The 20,037-nt window shown below is 42.4% G+C and overlaps 1 protein-coding gene across 47 annotated transcripts in view; it reads left to right on the top strand.

Annotated features, from left to right (window-relative positions):
• LOC106024272 (protocadherin gamma-A3) overlaps positions 1-20,037 on the top strand; it is a 214,024-nt gene that overhangs the window by 150,924 nt on the left and 43,063 nt on the right. For 2 of the 47 annotated variants that reach the window (XM_034291852.1, XM_034291832.1), the window contains exon 1: positions 7,515-10,565. The exons of 37 other annotated variants lie outside the window; for them this stretch is intronic. In XM_034291852.1, coding sequence (XP_034147743.1) covers positions 8,190-10,565 — 2,376 coding nt within the window. In that variant the 5' untranslated portion in view covers positions 7,515-8,189. Of the gene's footprint in view, positions 1-75; positions 2,745-3,589; positions 6,358-7,514; positions 10,566-10,603; positions 13,681-13,898; positions 16,631-20,037 lie in introns of those variants that run through there. 8 more of the 47 variants (XM_034291824.1, XM_029119509.2, XM_034291834.1 and 5 more) reach the window with 8 other exon arrangements.

Genomic DNA, 20,037 nt, shown 5'->3' with positions numbered 1-20,037 from the left:
GTGCCGATTTCATCAGTTTTGTTTCTCATTTGGCCAATGGAGCAATTTTCTGTAGTTCAGTGCGTTGGACTCATAGGGCCGCTGTTGGTCACTGTTTTTTTGTTTTAGAGCAGATTAGCAGCAGTACCTCCCCCCTCACATTGGTGTATTGAGGAGAGGAAGAGGTGCATGCAGAGCGCTCAGTCCGGGCAACAGAGAACATAATCACAGAGAAAGCGAACTATTTCTTTTGTTCCAGGGTGACGGACGTTGGGCGAGTCTTCCTTTTAACTTTTTCTGCACAGAATTCGATGGAATATTACATGCTTCTTTACGGACTATGTCGTATATGGTTTAAAATGTTTAAAAAAATGGCGGACAGAACAATGACACAGCAAGTATTGTTCTTTATTTCGGTTATTTCTCTCAGTTCAGTGAACGGACAGGTCAGTTACTCCATTCCCGAGGAAATGGGGAAAGGTTCTTTAGTCGGTAATGTAGCTCAGGATTTGGGTTTGGATGTCAAAAGATTGATATCGGGTAAAGCTCGGATTTATACTGGAGGCAGTACAGAATACATCGAGCTGAATAAAGAAAGAGGAGTTCTCCTTATCAAAGAGAGAATAGATCGTGAAACGCTCTGCCGACAGACGACGCCTTGTGCTCTGCATTTTCAGATTTCTCTTGAAAACCCAATCGAATTATACCCGGTAACTGTAGAGGTCACAGACATTAACGACAATTCTCCCAATTTTAAAAAGAACGACAGACTATTTGAAATTAGCGAATCTGCTGTAACTGGCTCTAAATTCGTGTTAGAGAAAGCAGTGGATTCAGACATAGGATTAAATGGTTTACAAAGCTACTCATTAAAACCTACTGACAATTTTGTTTTGAAATTGCATAACCAGGCCGATGGAAGTAAAAAAGTTGAGATGGTTTTACAGAAGCCTTTAGATCGTGAGAAACAGGAACATATATCCTTACAGTTAACCGCTTTAGATGGAGGTGAGCCTCAAATGTCGGGGACAATGCAGATTCAGGTAACTGTATTAGATGTAAACGACAACGCACCCGTTTTTACCAAACCGGTTTACAAGGCAACAATAATAGAGAATTCAGAAAGCGGAACAGTTGTCACGACAGTTAGTGCGTCTGATGCAGACAAAGGAACAAATGGAGAGGTGTCTTATCTAATTTCGAATATGGACAGTGTTGCGGAGTTATTTCATATAAATGAAGAAGGTGCTTTAATACTTGACGGACAAATTGATTATGAATTATTCAGAAATTATCAAATTGATATAGAAGCAGTAGACAATGGTGGCCTTTCAGACTCAAGTAAGATAATTATTGATGTAAGTGATGTGAATGACAATAGTCCTGTTATCAGTTTAATTTCCAAATCAGGTTCAATACCAGAGAATTCAAATCCCAATACCGTAGTTGCTATAATGAGTGTAAACGATCCAGATTCTGAAAACAATGGTAACATTTACTGTGGCATAAATGTGAACATTCCTTTTAAAATTAAATCATCATCTAACGCCTTTTACAGTCTGGTAAGTGATAGTGACTTGGACCGAGAGATAGCGTCTGAGTATAACATCAGCGTGACGTGCTCGGATGAGGGAGTGCCCTCGCTCTCCAGCAGTGTCACCCTCACCTTACAGATATCAGATGTGAATGACAACGCGCCTGTCTTTGAAAGGAGCTCATATGAGGACTATATTCTAGAAAACAACACGCCAGGCCTCTCTATATTCACAGTGAAAGCCAGAGACGCTGACTGGAACCAGAATGCACGTGTTTCCTACGTCCTGGAGGATTCCACGATTAACGGAGTTTCGGTCTCCTCATATGTGTCCGTTAGTGCTGATAGTGGAATCATCCATGCAGTGCGCTCTTTTGACTACGAGCAGATCAAGGAGTTTCAGTTCTGCGTAAAAGCGCAAGATGGAGGCTCCCCTCCACTCAGTAGCAATGTGACTGTCAAAATAATGATCCAGGATCAGAATGACAACATGCCACAGATTCTGTACCCAGTCCAGACTAGCAGCTCTCTGGTGGCTGAAATTGTGCCTCGTTCAGCTGATGTGGGCTATCTTGTCACTAAAGTGGTGGCTGTTGATGTAGACTCTGGACAAAATGCCTGGCTCTCGTATAAACTGCAGAAAACGACAGAGAGGGCGTTGTTTGAAGTGGGCTTACAGAATGGAGAAATAAGAACTATACGTCAAGTTAACGATAAAGAAGCTGTGAAACAAAGGCTCACTGTTGTAGTGGAGGACAACGGGCAGCCCTCTCGTTCAGCTACAGTCAATGTTAACGTGGCGGTGGCGGACAGTTTCCCTGAAGTGCTCTCGGAGTTCACTGACTTTACGCACGAGAAGGAGTACAATGAAAACCTGACTTTTTACTTAGTCTTGGCTTTGGCTGTAGTCTCGCTTCTGTTCATCACTTGTTTAGTAGTTATTATATCCGTTAAAATATACAGATGGAGAGAGTCCCGAAACCTCTATCATTCCAGTCTCCCGGTTATTCCGTATTATCCACCGCGTTACGCAGACACTTTGGGGACAGGAACTCTACAACACGTGTACAATTACGAGGTGTGCAGGACGACCGACTCCAGAAAGAGTGACTGTAAGTTCTCCAGACCCGGTAGTCAGAACGTACTGATAATGGACCCCAGTTCTACAGGGACGATGCAGCGGCAGCGGAGGGAAAACATCCTCCTGGATGAACCTGAATCACTATTAGAGGTCTGTTATCTGAATCTATTTTTCTTGTATTTATCTGTGTATTTGTGACAAGAATTACATAGGTGTAGTAAGATCTCTATACCATTGGTATGACTCTTCCATTGTCACGGTCATGGACAGCAGCGCTTAGCAAATGCGTGACTGGCATTACCACTAATTCACTTTGGATGCTAAAGGCAATTTTTTGGTATATCAAGACAACACAACTTTAACTTCATGGCATTCACAAGTATGCTCCGTTTATCTCATTCACACCATGGTTGGTTTAGTACTCTCATGGACCCAGATACCCTTAAATTCATAGTAACGTATTTTTTTCTAAGTTCACTCTGTGAATTTCGATGTTCTAAACTCAGAGGGACGCTTTCGGTCAGTGTGATGCAGTTTTAGATTAGATCTGAAGCTTTGCCTCCCCCACTGTTAGTATATGTTACAGAAATAATCCTGTGCAGAAAGCACAGTCCGGGTTGTAGCAAAGTTGAAAAAACAATATCCACTGAAAATTGAGCTGAGATTTTTTGTCTTTTATAATTAATAATCTCTATTTAATTTATCGTTTTCGATTAATATACAGATTTCTTTTCCAAATAGATGATCTGACATTTCGAAAGTTGTGATGCAATTTATTACAATTTTCTGGGAATTCCACCAGGCTTGTCAGAAAGTCTTTGCATTTAAATTGGCTGCTTTTTTAGCACCACGTACATAAGTTGAGGCCGTTCCTTGTAGCAATAATGTGTTACAGAGTTTTTTACTGTTTTATTCTCTACATGTAATTCAGATTTATTATTTTCTACTGCATGCATTAACATTATCAGTCTGTTGTGTAATGTAATCGCAAAACTATAACAAGATCACGTCAATAAGTCCCGATTTCATCAGTTTTATTTCTTATTTGGCCAATCGATTTATTCGTTTGTAGTTCAGTGCATTGGACTCATAGGGCCGCTGTTGGTCACTGTTTTTTGTTTTAGAGCAATTTAGCAGCAGTACCTCCCCCATCACTTCGGTATATTACAGAGAAAGTGCTGCGTGCAGGGCGCACAGTCCGGGTTACAGGCAACACTCAGAACGGATATAGCCAACACTTCTTTTGTTCCGGAGTGGCGGATTTGGGGCAGTTATTCCTTTGCACTTTTTCTGCATATGAGCGAATGGAATATCAGAGGCTTCTTTACGGATTATATCTATGCAATTTGATATTTTAGAGAATACCTCGGAAGAAACAATGACACGGCAAGTACTGTTGTTCATCTTGGTTCTTTCTCTCAGTTCAGTGAACGGGCAGGTCAGTTACTCCATTCCCGAGGAAATGGTGAAAGGCACATTGGTTGGTAACATAGCGCAGGATTTGGGTTTGGATATTAAAAGACTGAAATCAGGTAAAGCTCGTATTTATACTGGAGACAACGCCGAATACATTGAACTGAATAAAGAAAGGGGAGTTCTCCTTATCAAAGAGAGAATAGACCGTGAAACCTTATGCAGTGAGACGACGCCTTGTGCACTGCATTTCCAGCTTATTCTGGAGAACCCGATGCAGTTATTCCGGGTAACAGTCGAGATTACTGATATTAATGATAATGCTCCCAGTTTTACTAATATTGAGAAACGTCTTGAAATCAGCGAGTCGGCTGTGACGGGAGCTAAATTCGTGTTAGACATGGCAGTCGACCCAGACATAGATTTAAATGGTCTGAAAAGCTACTCACTGAAACCCACAGATAATTTTGTCCTGCAACTTGAAAATCAACATGATGGAAGTAAAAAGGTGGAGATAGTTTTACAGAAACCTCTAGATCGAGAAACACAGGAGGAAATATCTTTAGTGCTAACCGCTTTGGATGGAGGAGAGCCTCCGATGTCTGGAACGTTGAATGTACATGTTACGGTATTGGATGCTAACGATAATACACCTGTTTTTACACAATCACTGTATAAGGCTACTGTAACAGAAAATTCGCCTAAAGGAACGCGTGTAACGCGAGTAAGTGCGACAGACGTAGACAAAGGCAGATATGGAGAAGTTTCGTATCTCATTTCCAACAGTAAACATCGTGTAAGGGAACTATTTCAGATGGATAAACATAATGGCGAAGTAATTTTATTAGGTAATATTGATTATGAAAAAGTCAAGCAGTTCCAAATAGACATTGAAGCTGTTGATAGCGGTGGGCTTTCTGATTCTAGTAAGATACTCGTTGATGTCATTGATGTAAATGATAACGCCCCTCTTATAAATTTGATTTCAAAATCTGATTTCATAACCGAAGACTCCCCTCCAAAAACAGTTATAGCCTTGATGAACATAAATGATGCAGACTCTGATGATAATGGTCACGTCCTTTGTAGAATAAATGATAACATTCCGTTTACTATAATTTCTACATTAAACGGTTTTTACAGTCTTGAAACGGAAATGGCTTTAGATAGAGAGGGAGAGTCTCATTATAACATCAGTGTTACGTGCTCTGATGAGGGAGTGCCCTCGCTCTCCAGCAGTGTCACTCTGACCTTACAGTTATCCGACGTGAACGACAACGCTCCTGTCTTTGAAAAGAGCTCATATGAGGCCTACATCCTAGAAAACAACACACCAGGCCTATCTATATTCACAGTGAAAGCAAGAGACTATGACTGGAACCAGAATGCCCGTGTTTCTTACATACTGGAGGATTCCTTGATTAAAGGAGTTCCGGTCTCCTCATATGTGTCCGTTAGTGCTGATAGTGGAGTCATCCATGCAGTGCGCTCTTTTGACTACGAGCAGATCAAGGAGTTTCAGTTCTGCGTAAAAGCGCAGGATGGAGGCTCCCCTCCACTCAGTAGCAATGTGACTGTGAAAATAATGATCCAGGACCAGAACGACAACGCGCCTCAGGTTCTGTATCCAGTCCAGACTAGCAGCTCTCTGGTAGCTGAAATGGTGCCTCGTTCAGCAGATGTGGGCTATCTTGTCACTAAGGTTGTGGCCGTTGATGTGGACTCTGGACAGAATGCCTGGCTCTCGTATAAACTGCATAAAACGACAGACAGGGCGTTGTTTGAAGTTGGCTTACAGAATGGAGAAATAAGAACTATACGTCAAGTCACTGATAAAGATGCTGTGAAACAAAGGCTCACTGTTGTAGTGGAGGACAACGGACAGCCCTCTCGTTCAGCTACAGTCAATGTTAACGTGGCGGTGGCGGACAGTTTCCCTGAAGTGCTCTCGGAGTTCACTGACTTTACGCACGAGAAGGAATACAATGACAACCTGACTTTCTACTTAGTATTGGCTTTGGCCGTAGTCTCATTTCTTTTCATTACGTGTTTAGTTGTTATTATATCAGTGAAAATATACAGATGGAGCCAGTCCCGCATTCTGTATCATTCCAGTCTCCCGGTTATTCCGTATTATCCACCGCGTTACGCAGACACTTTGGGGACAGGAACTCTACAACACGTGTACAATTACGAGGTGTGCAGGACGACTGACTCCAGAAAGAGTGACTGTAAGTTCTCCAGACCCGGTAGTCAGAACGTACTGATAATGGACCCCAGTTCTACAGCGACGATGCAGCGGATGCAGAGTGGAAAGAACATCATGGATGAATCAGACTCGCCACTAGAGGTCTGTTATTTTAATATATGTTTTCCTCCCATAGGTAAATCTAAGTTTTTTGTCTTTAAATCCATAAGTCGAAATCTATTTATTCCAGTGTGTAGCACTTCTAGCACAACTGTCATGGACAGCAGCACTTTACAAATGGGTGACTTTCATTATCACTTACTCACTATGGGTGGTGAAGGCCAACCTTAGAAAGATCAAGCCCACAAATCATTTTTATTTCTTGGCATAATTAAGCTATGTATATCTAATTCACACTATTTCAGGAATTTCCGTTTTTTCTTTGTAGTGGACCATTGTGCTCTGCTGTAGTGTCGTTTGTGGTGTAACAGGTGTCATAGTTTGTCCGTCATCATCAACATTTGTCCTACATACCATGAACTAGGTTATTCATTGATCTCGCCATGTTTACCTTTGTGCTTACTTGACTCTAGTGCTCTTAGCAAAAGAAGAAACGCAAAACTGTTTTGTTTTGCGATTCTTGCCCTGCTCTCTCCTGATAATTAGCAAATTAACTACTTGCAATTTCGCGTAAAGGCCCAGGGACGATACTTCATCCAGGAACAGGAACTACATCTTGCCTCCTGTTCTCTATGCATCCCAGACTAGCAGCTCTCAGGTAGCTGAAATCGTTCCTCGATCTGTAGGCGTGGGCTAACTTGTCACTAAAGTGGTGGCTGTCGATGTGGACTCTGAACAGAACGCCGAGCTCGGGTATAAACTGCAGGAAGCGACACACAGGGCGTTGTTTGAAGTGGACTTAGAGATCTGAGAAAAAGATAACCTGACTCCAAGTTACTGATAAAGATGCTATGACAAAGCCTCACGGTTGTAGTGGAGGACAACGGGCAGCCCTCTCGTTCAGCTACAGTCAATGTTAACGTGGCGGTGGCGGACAGTTTCCCTGAGGTGCTCTCGGAGTTCACTGACTACACGCAACACATGGAGTACAATTGCCCCTTTATTTTGTATTGGTTTTGACTTTAATGTATTTCTCTTTATCGAGTCCATCATGCCATACAGAGGGACAATGTAATTTCAAACTGGCAAACCTCAATGACCGATCGATTCACATAACCTCAGAAAATGTAACTGTTTTGTTTCAAAACCATACTTCGACAATTTAAAATAAGTGATCTATATATTTATTTATTTTTAATTTCGAATGATATTATGTCTTCAAAGTTGGTTTTCTTCTGGCTTGTCTCAAATACTTTTATTGAATATGTTTTAGTTTTACAGCTTCCTTTCAAAGTCATGCCTTCTTTGGCATGTGTACCCAATGCCAGTGTATACCACACTGTTTGACCGTGGTAGGCAATACAAAATAACGAAAGCTCTAGTTTCCATTTCACTCCTGTTGCCTGCTCGCAACCAGAAAAATCAAATTTCAATTAATTTATTCAGGGATTGCCATCATGACAATTTATACTCTTATTTACTGCTGTTAAGGATTGGGATATATGTTTTCTTATGTCTTTTTGCACTTTTGGAGAGCATATACTGCATATTTAAAATGTAATGTTTGTAGTTAACATCTATGAACTCAGAGGGCCGCTGTTGGTCAGTTTGTTGTAGTTAAACAACAGATTATCAGCAGTACCTCCCCCATCAACTCATAATATTACTGAGGGAAAGAGCTGCATGCAGAGCGGACATTACTGGTTACAGACACTGCTAACCACGGAGAAATTAAGATCGGATTGCTTTGTTCCAATGTGGATGATTTAAGAAACATTTCGTTTTATGTTTTGTACTGGACATAAATGGAATATTAAATGCGTCTTTGTGGATTTTAACTTGTGTTGTTCTCAGAGAAAATATTGGACAGAACAATGACACGGCAAGTACTGTTGTTTATCACAGTCCTCTTTCTCAGTTCAGTGAACGGGCAGGTCAGTTACTCCATTCCCGAGGAAATGGCGAAAGGCTCACTAGTCGGTAACATAGCGCAAGATTTGGGTTTGGATATTAAAAGATTGAAAACAGGTAAAGCTCGTATTTTTACTGGAGACAGTGCAGAATACATCGATCTGGATAAAGAAAGGGGAGTTCTCCTTATCAAAGAGAGAATAGACCGTGAAACGCTCTGTGGACAGACGACACCATGCGCACTGCATTTTCAGATTTCTCTCGAAAGCCCAATGGAACTATACCCGGTAACTGTGGAGATCACGGATGTAAACGACAATTCTCCCACTTTTAAAAAGAATGAGAGAATATTTGAAATCAGCGAGTCAGCTGTAACTGGCTCTAAATTCGTGTTAGAGAAAGCAGTGGATTCAGACATAGGGTTAAATGGTCTCCAAAGCTACTCACTGAAACCCACTGATAATTTTGTTCTGAAATTGCATAATCAGGCGGATGGAATGAAAAAGGTAGAGATGATTTTACAGAAGCCTTTAGATCGTGAGAAACAAGAACATATATCCTTACTGTTAACCGCTTTAGATGGAGGTGAGCCTCAAATGTCGGGGACAATGCAGATTCAGGTAACCGTATTAGATGCTAACGACAACGCACCCGTTTTTACCAAACCAGTTTATAAGGCAACAATAATAGAGAATTCAGATAGGGGAACGGTTGTCACGACAGTTAGTGCGTCTGATCTAGACAAAGGCACAAATGGAGAGGTGTCTTATCTAATTTCGAATAGTATGGATATTGTTTCGGAGTTATTTCATGTAAATGAAGAAGGTGCTTTAATACTTGACGGACAAATTGATTATGAAAAACACAGACATTTTCAGATTGATATAGAAGCAGTAGACAATGGCGGCCTTTCTGACTCAAGTAAAATAATAATTGATGTAAGTGACGTAAATGATAATAGTCCTGTTATTACATTGATTTCAAAATCAGGATCAATACCAGAGAATTCAAATCCCAATACAGTAATTGCTATGATGAGCGTAAACGACCCTGATTCTGATAGTAATGGTAAAATTAACTGCGGCATAAATGAAAACATTCCCTTTCAAATTAAATCAGCATCTAACGCCATTTACAGCTTAGTGAGTGATAATGATTTGGACCGAGAGATAGCATCTGAATATAACATCAGTGTGACGTGCTCTGATGAGGGAGTGCCCTCGCTCTCCAGCAGCGTTACTCTCACTTTACAGATATCAGATGTGAATGATAACGCGCCTGTTTTTGAGAAACGCTCGTATGAGGCCTACATTCTAGAAAACAACACACCAGGTATCTCTGTATTCACAGTGAAAGCCAGAGACTATGACTGGAACCAGAATGCCCGTGTTTCCTACATACTGGAGGACTCCAACGTAAACGCTGTTCCAGTCTCCTCATATGTGTCGGTTAGTGCTGATAGTGGAGTCATCCATGCAGTGCGCTCTTTTGACTACGAGCAGATCAAGGAGTTTCAGTTCCGTGTGAAAGCGCTGGATGGAGGCTCCCCTCCACTCAGTAGCAATGTGACTGTGAAAATAATGATCCAGGACCAGAATGACAACGCGCCTCAGGTTTTGTACCCAGTTCAGACTAGCAACTCTCTGGTGGCTGAAATGGTGCCCCGTTCAGCAGATGTGGGCTATCTTGTCACTAAAGTGGTGGCTGTTGATGTGGACTCTGGACAGAATGCCTGGCTCTCGTATAAACTGCAGAAAGTGACAGACAGGGCGTTGTTTGAAGTGGGTTTACAGAATGGAGAAATAAGAACTTTACGTCAAGTCACTGATAAAGATGCTGTGAAACAAAGACTCACTGTTGTAGTGGAGGACAATGGACAGCCCTCTCGTTCAGCTACAGTCAATGTTAACGTGGCGGTGGCGGACAGTTTTCCTGAAGTGCTCTCGGAGTTCACCGATTTTACGCACGAGAAGGAGTACAATGACAACCTGACTTTCTATTTAGTCTTGGCTCTGACTGTAGTGTCGTTTCTCTTCATCGTGTCCATTATAGCCATAATGTCTGTGAAATGCTACAGATGGAGACGTGAACGCATGTTCTACAAATCTAACGGAAATCTCCCAGTTATTCCATATTACCCGCCCCTTTACGCAGACATAGGAGGTACGGGGACTCTGAGACACGTTTATAATTACGATGTGTGTGGAACCACTGATTCCAGAAACAGTGATATGAAGTACTTCAGACCTGAGAGTCAGAGCATCATTACTCTGGACAGAACTCAGACTCTTCCCCACGCACAGAGCGACAAACGGACCCCAGAGGATAGTGATCACCAGGTGAGCACAATTCGTCGGCTTTAAATCCCCTTTCACAGTCCCAGACGTTTATTTATTTCATATATTTAACTTTCAGTTGTTTTGCTTTTGGATTATTGTTTAAACATTTAATGGTTGTCTTCACTATTAAAGTTCTAAATGCTGTTTCCTATCAGCTTCTTTTCTCCAACAATCTGATTTGTATTGTAGTTAGGCCTACATGTTTCCGTTATAATCATTCATGTATTGTGTATTCATGTAGAGTACGTAATTTACTAATGGTGTGTACTGGCATTCAGTTCTTGTGTAATAATGATCAATTGCAGTGTTTTACAGAACCACTCAGAATACTGTTCATACAAATTAAATATTGTGCAATGCGTTTGGTTTACTAAATGCGTGTATTACGCATGGCTGGGAGATAAAATAATATGTAATGTCCATATTCCGTGTGTAGTTTTCACTTCTGAACTCACAGGGCCGCTGTTGTTCAGTGTCTTGTAGATTTACAACAGACTAGCAGCAACTCCCAATCATCTCGATATATAACCGAGAGAAAGAACCTGGGGCAAGGCGCTCAGTCCGGCTTACAGAGAACACGAAGCATGGAGATACCGACCTGATATTCTTTTGTTCCAGAAAAGGCCAGTGTTGGTCATTTTTTAACTTTTTGCACGATAACTGGTGGAATATATCTGGTTTCTTTAAGGGTCGTAACGTGCTGTTTGTTTAATTGTGAATGGAAATGCCGAATAGGACAATGACACGGCAAGTACTGTTGTTTATCTCAGCCTTCTCTCTCAGTTCAGTGCTCGGGCAGGTTAGTTACTCCATTCCCGAGGAAATGGCGAAAGGCTCTTTAGTCGGCAACGTGGTGCACGATTTAGGTTTAGATATCAAAAGACTGAAATCGGGTAAAGCTCGAATATATACAGGAGGCAATGTAGAATACGTCGAGCTGAATAAAGAGAAAGGAGCTCTCCTTATCAAAGAAAGAATAGACCGTGAAACACTCTGCGGACAGACTATTCCTTGCGCTCTGCATTTTCAGATTATTCTTGAAAACCCAATGGAATTTTACAGCATCACTGTTGAGATAACGGATGTAAACGATAACGCTCCTGCCTTCATAAACAGTGAAATGAAATTCAGAATTAGTGAATCGGCCATTACTGGTGCAAGATTTGCGTTAGAGAGGGCTATAGATCTGGATGTTGGTGTTAATGGCCTCAAAAGCTATTCATTAAAACCGACCGACAATTTCATCCTGAAATTACAAAACCAAGCTGATGGTGGAAATATTGTAGAAATGGTTTTACAGACAACTTTAGATCGAGAGAAAATGGAGCATTTGTCATTGATATTAACTGCAATTGACGGAGGTGTACCTCAAATGTCTGGGACCATGCAGATCGATATTACTGTTTTAGACGTTAATGATAATGCACCTGTTTTCACACAAGGTATCTATAAAGCTAGCGTTAGAGAGAACTCACCAAAGGGAACGATTTTAGCTAAAGTCAGCGCGTCAGATTCTGATCAAGGTTCCAATAGTGAAATACGTTATTCGATTTCTAATTCACGAGATGGTAATCACGAGTTATTTGAAATAAACGTGGATAATGGTGAGGTGAGAATAGTAGGAAACCTTGATTATGAAAAGTCACAAACATTTGACCTACAGGTACAGGCCAGTGATGACGGAGGTCTCACAGACACGTGTAAAATTATGGTCGAAGTCGTTGATACGAATGACAATGTACCATCTATTGATGTTATGTCGAAGTCTGGTGTCATATCTGAGGACATTAAACCTGGTACTCTTGTGATTATGATGAATATTCAAGACCCAGACTCCGGAGAAAATGGCAAAGTCCAGTGTGAGATGAACGAAGACATTCCGTTTGTAATTAAATCTACGTCTAATAATTTCTTTACTGTAGTAACTGATAGTCAGCTGGACCGAGAGGGAGCGTCTGAATATAACATCAGTGTGTCGTGTTCGGATCAGGGAGTGCCCTCACTCTCCAGCAGGGTCACTCTCTCCTTACAGATATCGGACGTAAATGACCACGCGCCTATTTTTGAGATGAGTTCATATAAGGCCTACATCCTAGAAAACAACACACCAGGCATCTCTATATTCACAGTGAAAGCCAGAGACGCTGACTGGAATCAGAATGCCCGTGTTTCTTACATACTGGAGGACTCCTCGATTAACGGAGTTCCGGTCTCCTCACATGTGTCTGTTAGTGCTGATAGTGGAGTCATCCATGCAGTGCGCTCTTTTGACTACGAGCAGATCAAGGAGTTTCAGTTCTGCGTAAAAGCGCAGGATGGAGGCTCCCCTTCACTCAGTAGCAACGTGACTGTGAAAATAATGATCCAGGATCAGAACGACAACGCGCCTCAGGTTCTGTATCCAGTCCAGACTAGCAGCTCTCTGGTGGCTGAAATTGTGCCTCGTTCAGCAAATGTGGGCTATCTTGTCACTAAAGTGGTGGCTGTTGATGTGGATTCTGGACAGAATGCCTGGCTCTCGTATAAACTTCAGAAAGCGAAAGAGAGGGCGTTGTTTGAAGTGGGTTTACAGAATGGAGAAATAAGAACTATACGTCAAATTAACGATAAAGATGCTGTGAAACAAAGACTCACTGTTGTAGTGGAGGACAACGGGCTGCCCTCTCGTTCAGCTACAGTCAATGTTAACGTGGCGGTGGCGGACAGTTTCCCTGAAGTTCTCTCGGAGTTCACTGACTTTACGCATGACAAGGAGTACAATGACAACCTGACTTTTTACTTAGTCTTGGCTTTGACTGTAGTCTCTTTTCTCTTTATCATGTCAATCATAGCCATAGTCTCCGTGAAATGCTACAGATGGAGGCGTGAACGCTTGTTTTACAAATCCAACGGAAATCTCCCAGTTATTCCATATTATCCACCCCTTTACGCAGACGTAGGAGGTACAGGGACGCTGAGACATATGTGTAATTACGAGGTGTGTGGAACCACGGATTCCAGAAAAAACGATGTGAAACACGTTAGAACTGACAGTCATAGTATCCTTAGTCTGGGCGGAACTCAGACCCTTCTGCACCTGCAGAGAGAAAAACTCGTCAATGATGTTGAAAACCAGGTAAGACTCTAATCATATCATCATTTGTTTTCAATTGCGCTAACAGTTGAGTTTATAGGATACTTAATCTCCTTGGCTTCTGCTGTTTCCACTATCAGATTTTTCATTATTCTATTTAGAAATTACATTTTTATACCATAAACATAAAAAACGTTTTTAAATAACAAACTGCCAGGAAGGTGGCATGATTTGTACATTTTATGTTTCATCATTTCCTTTCTGTCTTAAACTGATCATTACATATTTCTACAAATATTTTTCCCACATCAGTTCAGGCCTCTAAGCGCCGCTGTTGGTTAATGTGATGATAGCTAAGACCCATAGCGTATATACGCCCTGACACACTATTTTTTGCCTCAGAAGCACCATAGCGGACTGTTCAACCTAATTATTACATCTAATTAGGTGAACCAGCCCACACAGTCGAGAGGGACGTTTTGGGGTCACAATATTCCATATTGTGGAGCCATTTGGTATTTATCGTCGTTTTCTTTTCACGCTGAGTGGTCTGAATATGGACGTTCTTTGTTGTGGTGGTGGAGAGAAACACAGTTTACGGATATGGACATGGCAGCTATGGACGGGTCTGTTCGTTTGTCTTTGCTGCGCAGGAGTCGCGCAAGCCCAGGTCCGTTATTCCATCCCAGAGGAGATGGCGAAGGGTTCGGTCGTAGGAAATATCGTTCAGGATCTGGGTTTGGATGTAAAACGATTTAAAACTGGTCGAGCTCGGATCTTTACGGAGGACAGTAGTGGGTACATCGGTCTGAATTCAGATAAAGGGACGCTGGTGGTGAAAGAAAGGATAGATAGAGAGGAGCTGTGCGCTCAAAGATCTCCCTGCACACTGCATTTCCAGATAATCGTTGAAAATCCAATGGAGCTGCATCGGATTGATGTGGAAATATTAGATATTAACGACAATGCTCCCACCTTTGAGAGAAAGGAAATCAAATTTGAGATAAGTGAATCTGCAACTCCGGGTGCTCGATTCTCTTTAGATAGTGCTAAAGACACAGATGTGGACCTAAATACTCTCCAAACATACAAACTGAATCCAACCGATCACTTCAAATTGAATACCTTATCTCGTTCTGATGGAACAAAATATGTCGAAATGGTTTTGCAGACCCCACTTGATAGAGAAAAGCAGGAAGAGCACAAATTAACCTTAACTGCTTATGATGGGGGAAGCCCTCAGAGATCTGGCTGTGTCAAAATAAGTGTTATCGTGTTAGATGCAAACGACAATGCCCCTGTCTTTAGTCAGTCGGTGTATAGAGTAACCTTACCCGAAAATGCGTCGAAGGGCACCACTGTTTTGAGAGTCAGTGCAACTGATGCAGATAAAGGAACAAATGGCGAGGTGAGATATTCTTTTTCCCGAAGTACTGGTAGTTACTCATCAGACGTATTTATTATTGACAATTCATCTGGCGATATTTTAGTTAATGGTATGTTAGATTATGAGAAATTTCAAAATTATGAGATTGACGTGGAAGCGATAGACAAAGGAGGTTTAACAGATACTATTAAAGTCCTTATTGAAATGACTGACGTTAACGACAATACTCCTGTTATTAACATAATGTCATTCTCCAATCCCATTCCCGAGGACTCTGCCCCGGAGACAGTCATAGCTATGCTTAATATCAAAGATTTAGACTCAGGTAAAAACGGTCAGGTGAAGTGTTCAATAAATCCAGATTTCCCTTTTCGAATAAAATCATCCTCTACCAATTTCTACAGTTTAGTGTCTGATCAGGATTTGGACCGCGAAGTTCAGTCTGAATATAACATAACAATAACAGCCACAGACGAGGGATCTCCGTATTTCTCTACCAATAAGACATTTAGACTGAAAATATCAGACGTGAACGACAACGCACCCGTGTTTCAACGGCAGTTATATGTAGCTTATGTTATCGAGAATAACTCGCCTGGTGTGTCAGTCTTTTCTGTTAAGGCTAGTGACAAAGACTCTGGAAACAATGCGCGAATTTCATATTTTCTCGACGAAACTCAGGTGAACGGAGTGTCGTCGTCTGCGTACGTATCAGTAAATGCAGAGAGTGGGGTGATTCTTGCTGTGCATTCTTTCGATTATGAGCAAATTAAAGAGTTTATTATTTGCGTAAAAGCGCAAGATGGAGGCTCCCCTCCACTCAGTAGCAATGTGACTGTGAAAATAATGATCCAGGACCAGAATGACAACGCACCTCAGGTTTTGTATCCTGTGCAGACTAGCAACACTCTGGTGGCTGAAATGGTGCCTCGTTCAGCAGATGTGGGCTATCTTGTCACTAAAGTGGTGGCTGTTGATGTGGACTCTGGACAGAACGCCTGGCTCTCATATAAACTTCAGAAAACGACAGACAGGGCATTGTTTGAAGTGGGCTTACAGAATGGAGAAATAAGAACTATACGCCAAGTAACGGATAAAGATGCTGTGAAACAAAGGCTCACTGTTGTAGTGGAGGACAACGGACAGCCCTCTCGTTCAGCTACAGTCAATGTTAACGTGGCGGTGGCGGACAGTTTCCCTGAAGTGCTCTCGGAGTTCACTGACTTTACGCACGACAAGGAGTACAATGACAGCCTGACTTTCTACTTAGTCTTGGCTTTGAGTGTAGTCTCATTTCTCTTTATCCTGTCAATCATAGCCATCATTTCCGTGAAATGCTACAGATGGAGACGTGAACGCATGTTCTACAAATCTAACGGAAATCTCCCTGTTATTCCATATTATCCGCCCCTTTATGCAGATGTAGGGGGTACAGGGACTATGAGACATGTGTATAATTACGAGGTGTGTAGAACCACGGACTCCAGAAAGAGTGATACCAAATGCGTCAGACCTGACGATCAGAGCATTATTGGTTTGGAAGGAACTCAGACACTCCCACACGCGCGGAGGGAGGAACTGACCAATGACATGTCAGAAACACAGGTGAGCGCTAACTACCTGTGAATTCAACTACGAATATTTAACTGGCTAACAAGTACAGTTGGTTATCCTTAGTAATATAACACATTTATTTCAAATCTGAACGGTTTATTTAATCATATTTGGTGCTAAGTGCCACTACCGGGTCCAGTGTAGCCACGTTGGAAAGGCGTAGAGCTGACAACACCAGAGTTTAGCTTTTGTTTCCTTCTAAAGCAACCATTCCTCTCAAGAATTACGTCCATTAAGAACTAGTTCGTAAACTGCCACAACTTTTCAGTATGAACATAAATCGGTAGGCCTACACTTACGTTAGCTGTCTGCATATCCCCAGTGCAATTGGTCCTTAATGATGTTTATGTTGCTAATTAAATTTGGTTATGAACAATAAAAAACTTAGGGTTACGGTTAGACATGACGGTACTGGCGTAAAGGTTAAGAATATGGGTAGCGTTAGGTTAAGGTAAGGCATCACAGCATTGAGGTTTGGGTGAGGTTTGGGTGAGGTTACAAAAACAGAAAGATGTCTGTCTAAACAACACAATTCCAGATTTGTTTCACAACTTGCTGGAATCGAACTCGTAACCATGGGATTGAAAGTCATTTGTGGAAACGCCGCTCACAGCTACTCTATTTAACTATTATTAATACGTCTATAACTTAATCGCAACTCATTAAGGACCGATATCACTGGCATATGTTGATATTGAAAGTAATAGCACCGCTGATAAGTTCATTCTGAACGTAATCACGTTTTCCAAGTTAGTTAAATATGTAGGCCTACGCAATTCCTGCAATGCTACATTACCTATGTTATGTTGCGGAGGATAACCCCTGTTGCAACAAATGAAACATTTATTTCAGAAACCTCACATTTTGGGACAGCGTGCAAAGACGTATGGCTGTTCCAGTGAACGGGTCAATCACACAGAAGAAGGGCTGGGCTGTGGAGAGACATGCATCACTGCGGAGGGTTTTTTCTCTCACGCACACAGAGTACTATATATCACTGACCTAGATACCTCACCCTTCCATAAGCTGTCTATGAACTGCGGAGAGACAGAGGCACGGGTGGAGAGAGGAGACTGAGGACTGGTATGAAAGGAGAGGTGGAAGATTTGATGCAGAGAAAGTCTGAGGACACGGGGTGGGTGAGGCAGGAGCAGGCAGTCAGAGAAAGGAGGAGCACGCGGGGAGGGGAGGAGGAGATGTTCCTGCAAGCCTCATCCACCGTTCACAGCAGCACACGCTTCAGCGAGGCATGGCAGCCATTTTGAACCACGAGCTGCAGCGCTGGCAGAAGAATACCTATGAGGAGCTTATATGTGAAAAGAGTTGGAATAAACCACAAGACACAAAAATTAGAAATGCATAGAAAATGGGAATGAGATGGAGAGAGACAGGAAGCTGCAATATACGAAAGGCCAAAGGTTTGGGGGGGGGGGGATTCATTTTTACCGAAAGGAATGAGAGAAGGGGAAAAAAGGGAAGAAATATGATCATATATTTGTATATTTCTCCTTATGCTGTTAGTCACTCACTGTTTAGAGGAGCACTTTTCCAACCCTGCACTGCCCCCCCCCCAACTCCCCTAATGGAAAACATGTGGCTCCAAGGATCCTCAATGTTTCCCACGCGAGGGTGGAAATACCCTCCATATGGCCCTTTCATGCAGCCCATGCTACCACCCCCACTTCTCCGCAGTATACAGGAAGTAACCTGGACAACTCAGGAAATCCTAGGTGACAGTGACGCTTGGTCGGTGACCCTGTTGTGATGTCAGTGTGAGTAGCACACTGGTCCTCGTTGTGTTGGTGCGGTTGTCAGTGGGTCTGTGATGCCAGGGGTGCTGTTGGACACTTTTAGAGGGTCACATGCCTGCAGACAGGGGGTGCGGCCTAGTGACTGACACAGCATACACGTGAGGTGGTCAGTCCGGTGGGGGCATGCAAACGGTACCGACAATCCATGTGTTCATGTGCCGTTGTTTGTGTGTAGATGGAGCCAGTAATGTGGAGCACACTGCCTGGTAAACATCTGAGGCCACCCTGAACCACTTCCTATTCTATTCCCTCTCTCTGGAAACTGTCTGTCATCGTTATCACCCCACATCTGGGTCCGTTTAGTTCCCCCCTTTTAACCTCAGTTTAACTGCTGAATCCAGGTTCTCAGGCTCGTTGGTGAGGAAGGCTTTCACTGTTTTCCAGGAGCTCACTGTTTCTCTGTGTGGGGTCAGACTCCATTGACCCACATAGCCCCCAGTCCAGCCTCAGACTCCAATGTCCATTTGAATGGGAGTGGCTTGTCGGTGTACTTCAGCTACAGCCTCTTGTTTCTGGTTCTGTTTACAAAATGGATTACCTTTGAGCTGTATTGCAATGGTCTACTGACGTATGCTATATCAAGGCAGTAGCCCTCTGGAGAAGGATTTAGCAGTTCACTCCCTTGGAAGACAATTTGGATACCACACAGAGCCAAGGGGCCTATAGTTTCCTGACTGTGTGGCAGTCCACACTCATATTGGGAGAAGCTGCTTTCCTGCAGCCCCAAGCAGTTGTTTATACTGTACTTCCTTCCTAACCGGCCCTGCCGTCTGGTGAGCAGCTGTTTCTGTGGTGTGTTGCTTTGTCTGATGATCGACGTTGGATGCTGGGCTACACCAGGAGTGGTGGGTGTGTATGGGGATCCAGATGTGTTCCCGCTTTGTGCATTTGTGTGGGTTTTTGATCTTTTTATTCTTCTAGAAAGTGGAGTTTGACAGATGGTAAAATGTACAGTGCCTGGCTGAGGTACGAAGGGTCCTTGGTGGTTTTAATTATGGAAGGAAAAAGAAATGTGCCTGCAATGTCCTGTAACCCTGAGTCTTAAAATATTCACTCTCTGTTCCAGTCATGGCAGTAATCTCAGATCATCCATATGTCCAAGGAGCTGTGAGGATCTCATGATTTCTTTTCATAGTGTCCTGTTTCCCTGCATTGTCATTGGCTGATCCTCACTGTTCAAATACACCTTCCACTCTGTCACAATGGTTTAATACAGCTTTGTGTTTGTGTCTCAGTAGTCTAATACAGCTTCCCGTCTGTCTCAATAGTGTAATACTGCTTCCTGTCTGTCTCAATAATCTAATACAGATTCCTGTCTCTCAATAGTCTAATAGAGCACCCTGTCTGTCTCAGTAGTCTAAAACAGCTTCATGTCTGTCTCAATAGTTGAATACAGCTTCCTATCTGTCTCTGTAGTTTAATACAGCTTCTGCCTCAATAATCTAATAGTGCTTCCTGTCTGTATCGATAGTCTAATAGTGCTTCCTGTCTGTATCAATAGTCTAATAGTGCTTCCTGTCTGTATCAATAGTCTAATAGTGCTTCCTGTCTGTATCAATAGTCTAATAGTGCTTCCTGTCTGTATCG

The sequence above is a fragment of the Esox lucius genome, chromosome 4 (assembly GCF_011004845.1).
Source record: "Esox lucius isolate fEsoLuc1 chromosome 4, fEsoLuc1.pri, whole genome shotgun sequence".
NCBI lineage: Eukaryota > Metazoa > Chordata > Actinopteri > Esociformes > Esocidae > Esox > Esox lucius.
This window is presented reverse-complemented; position numbering and strand designations above follow the sequence as displayed.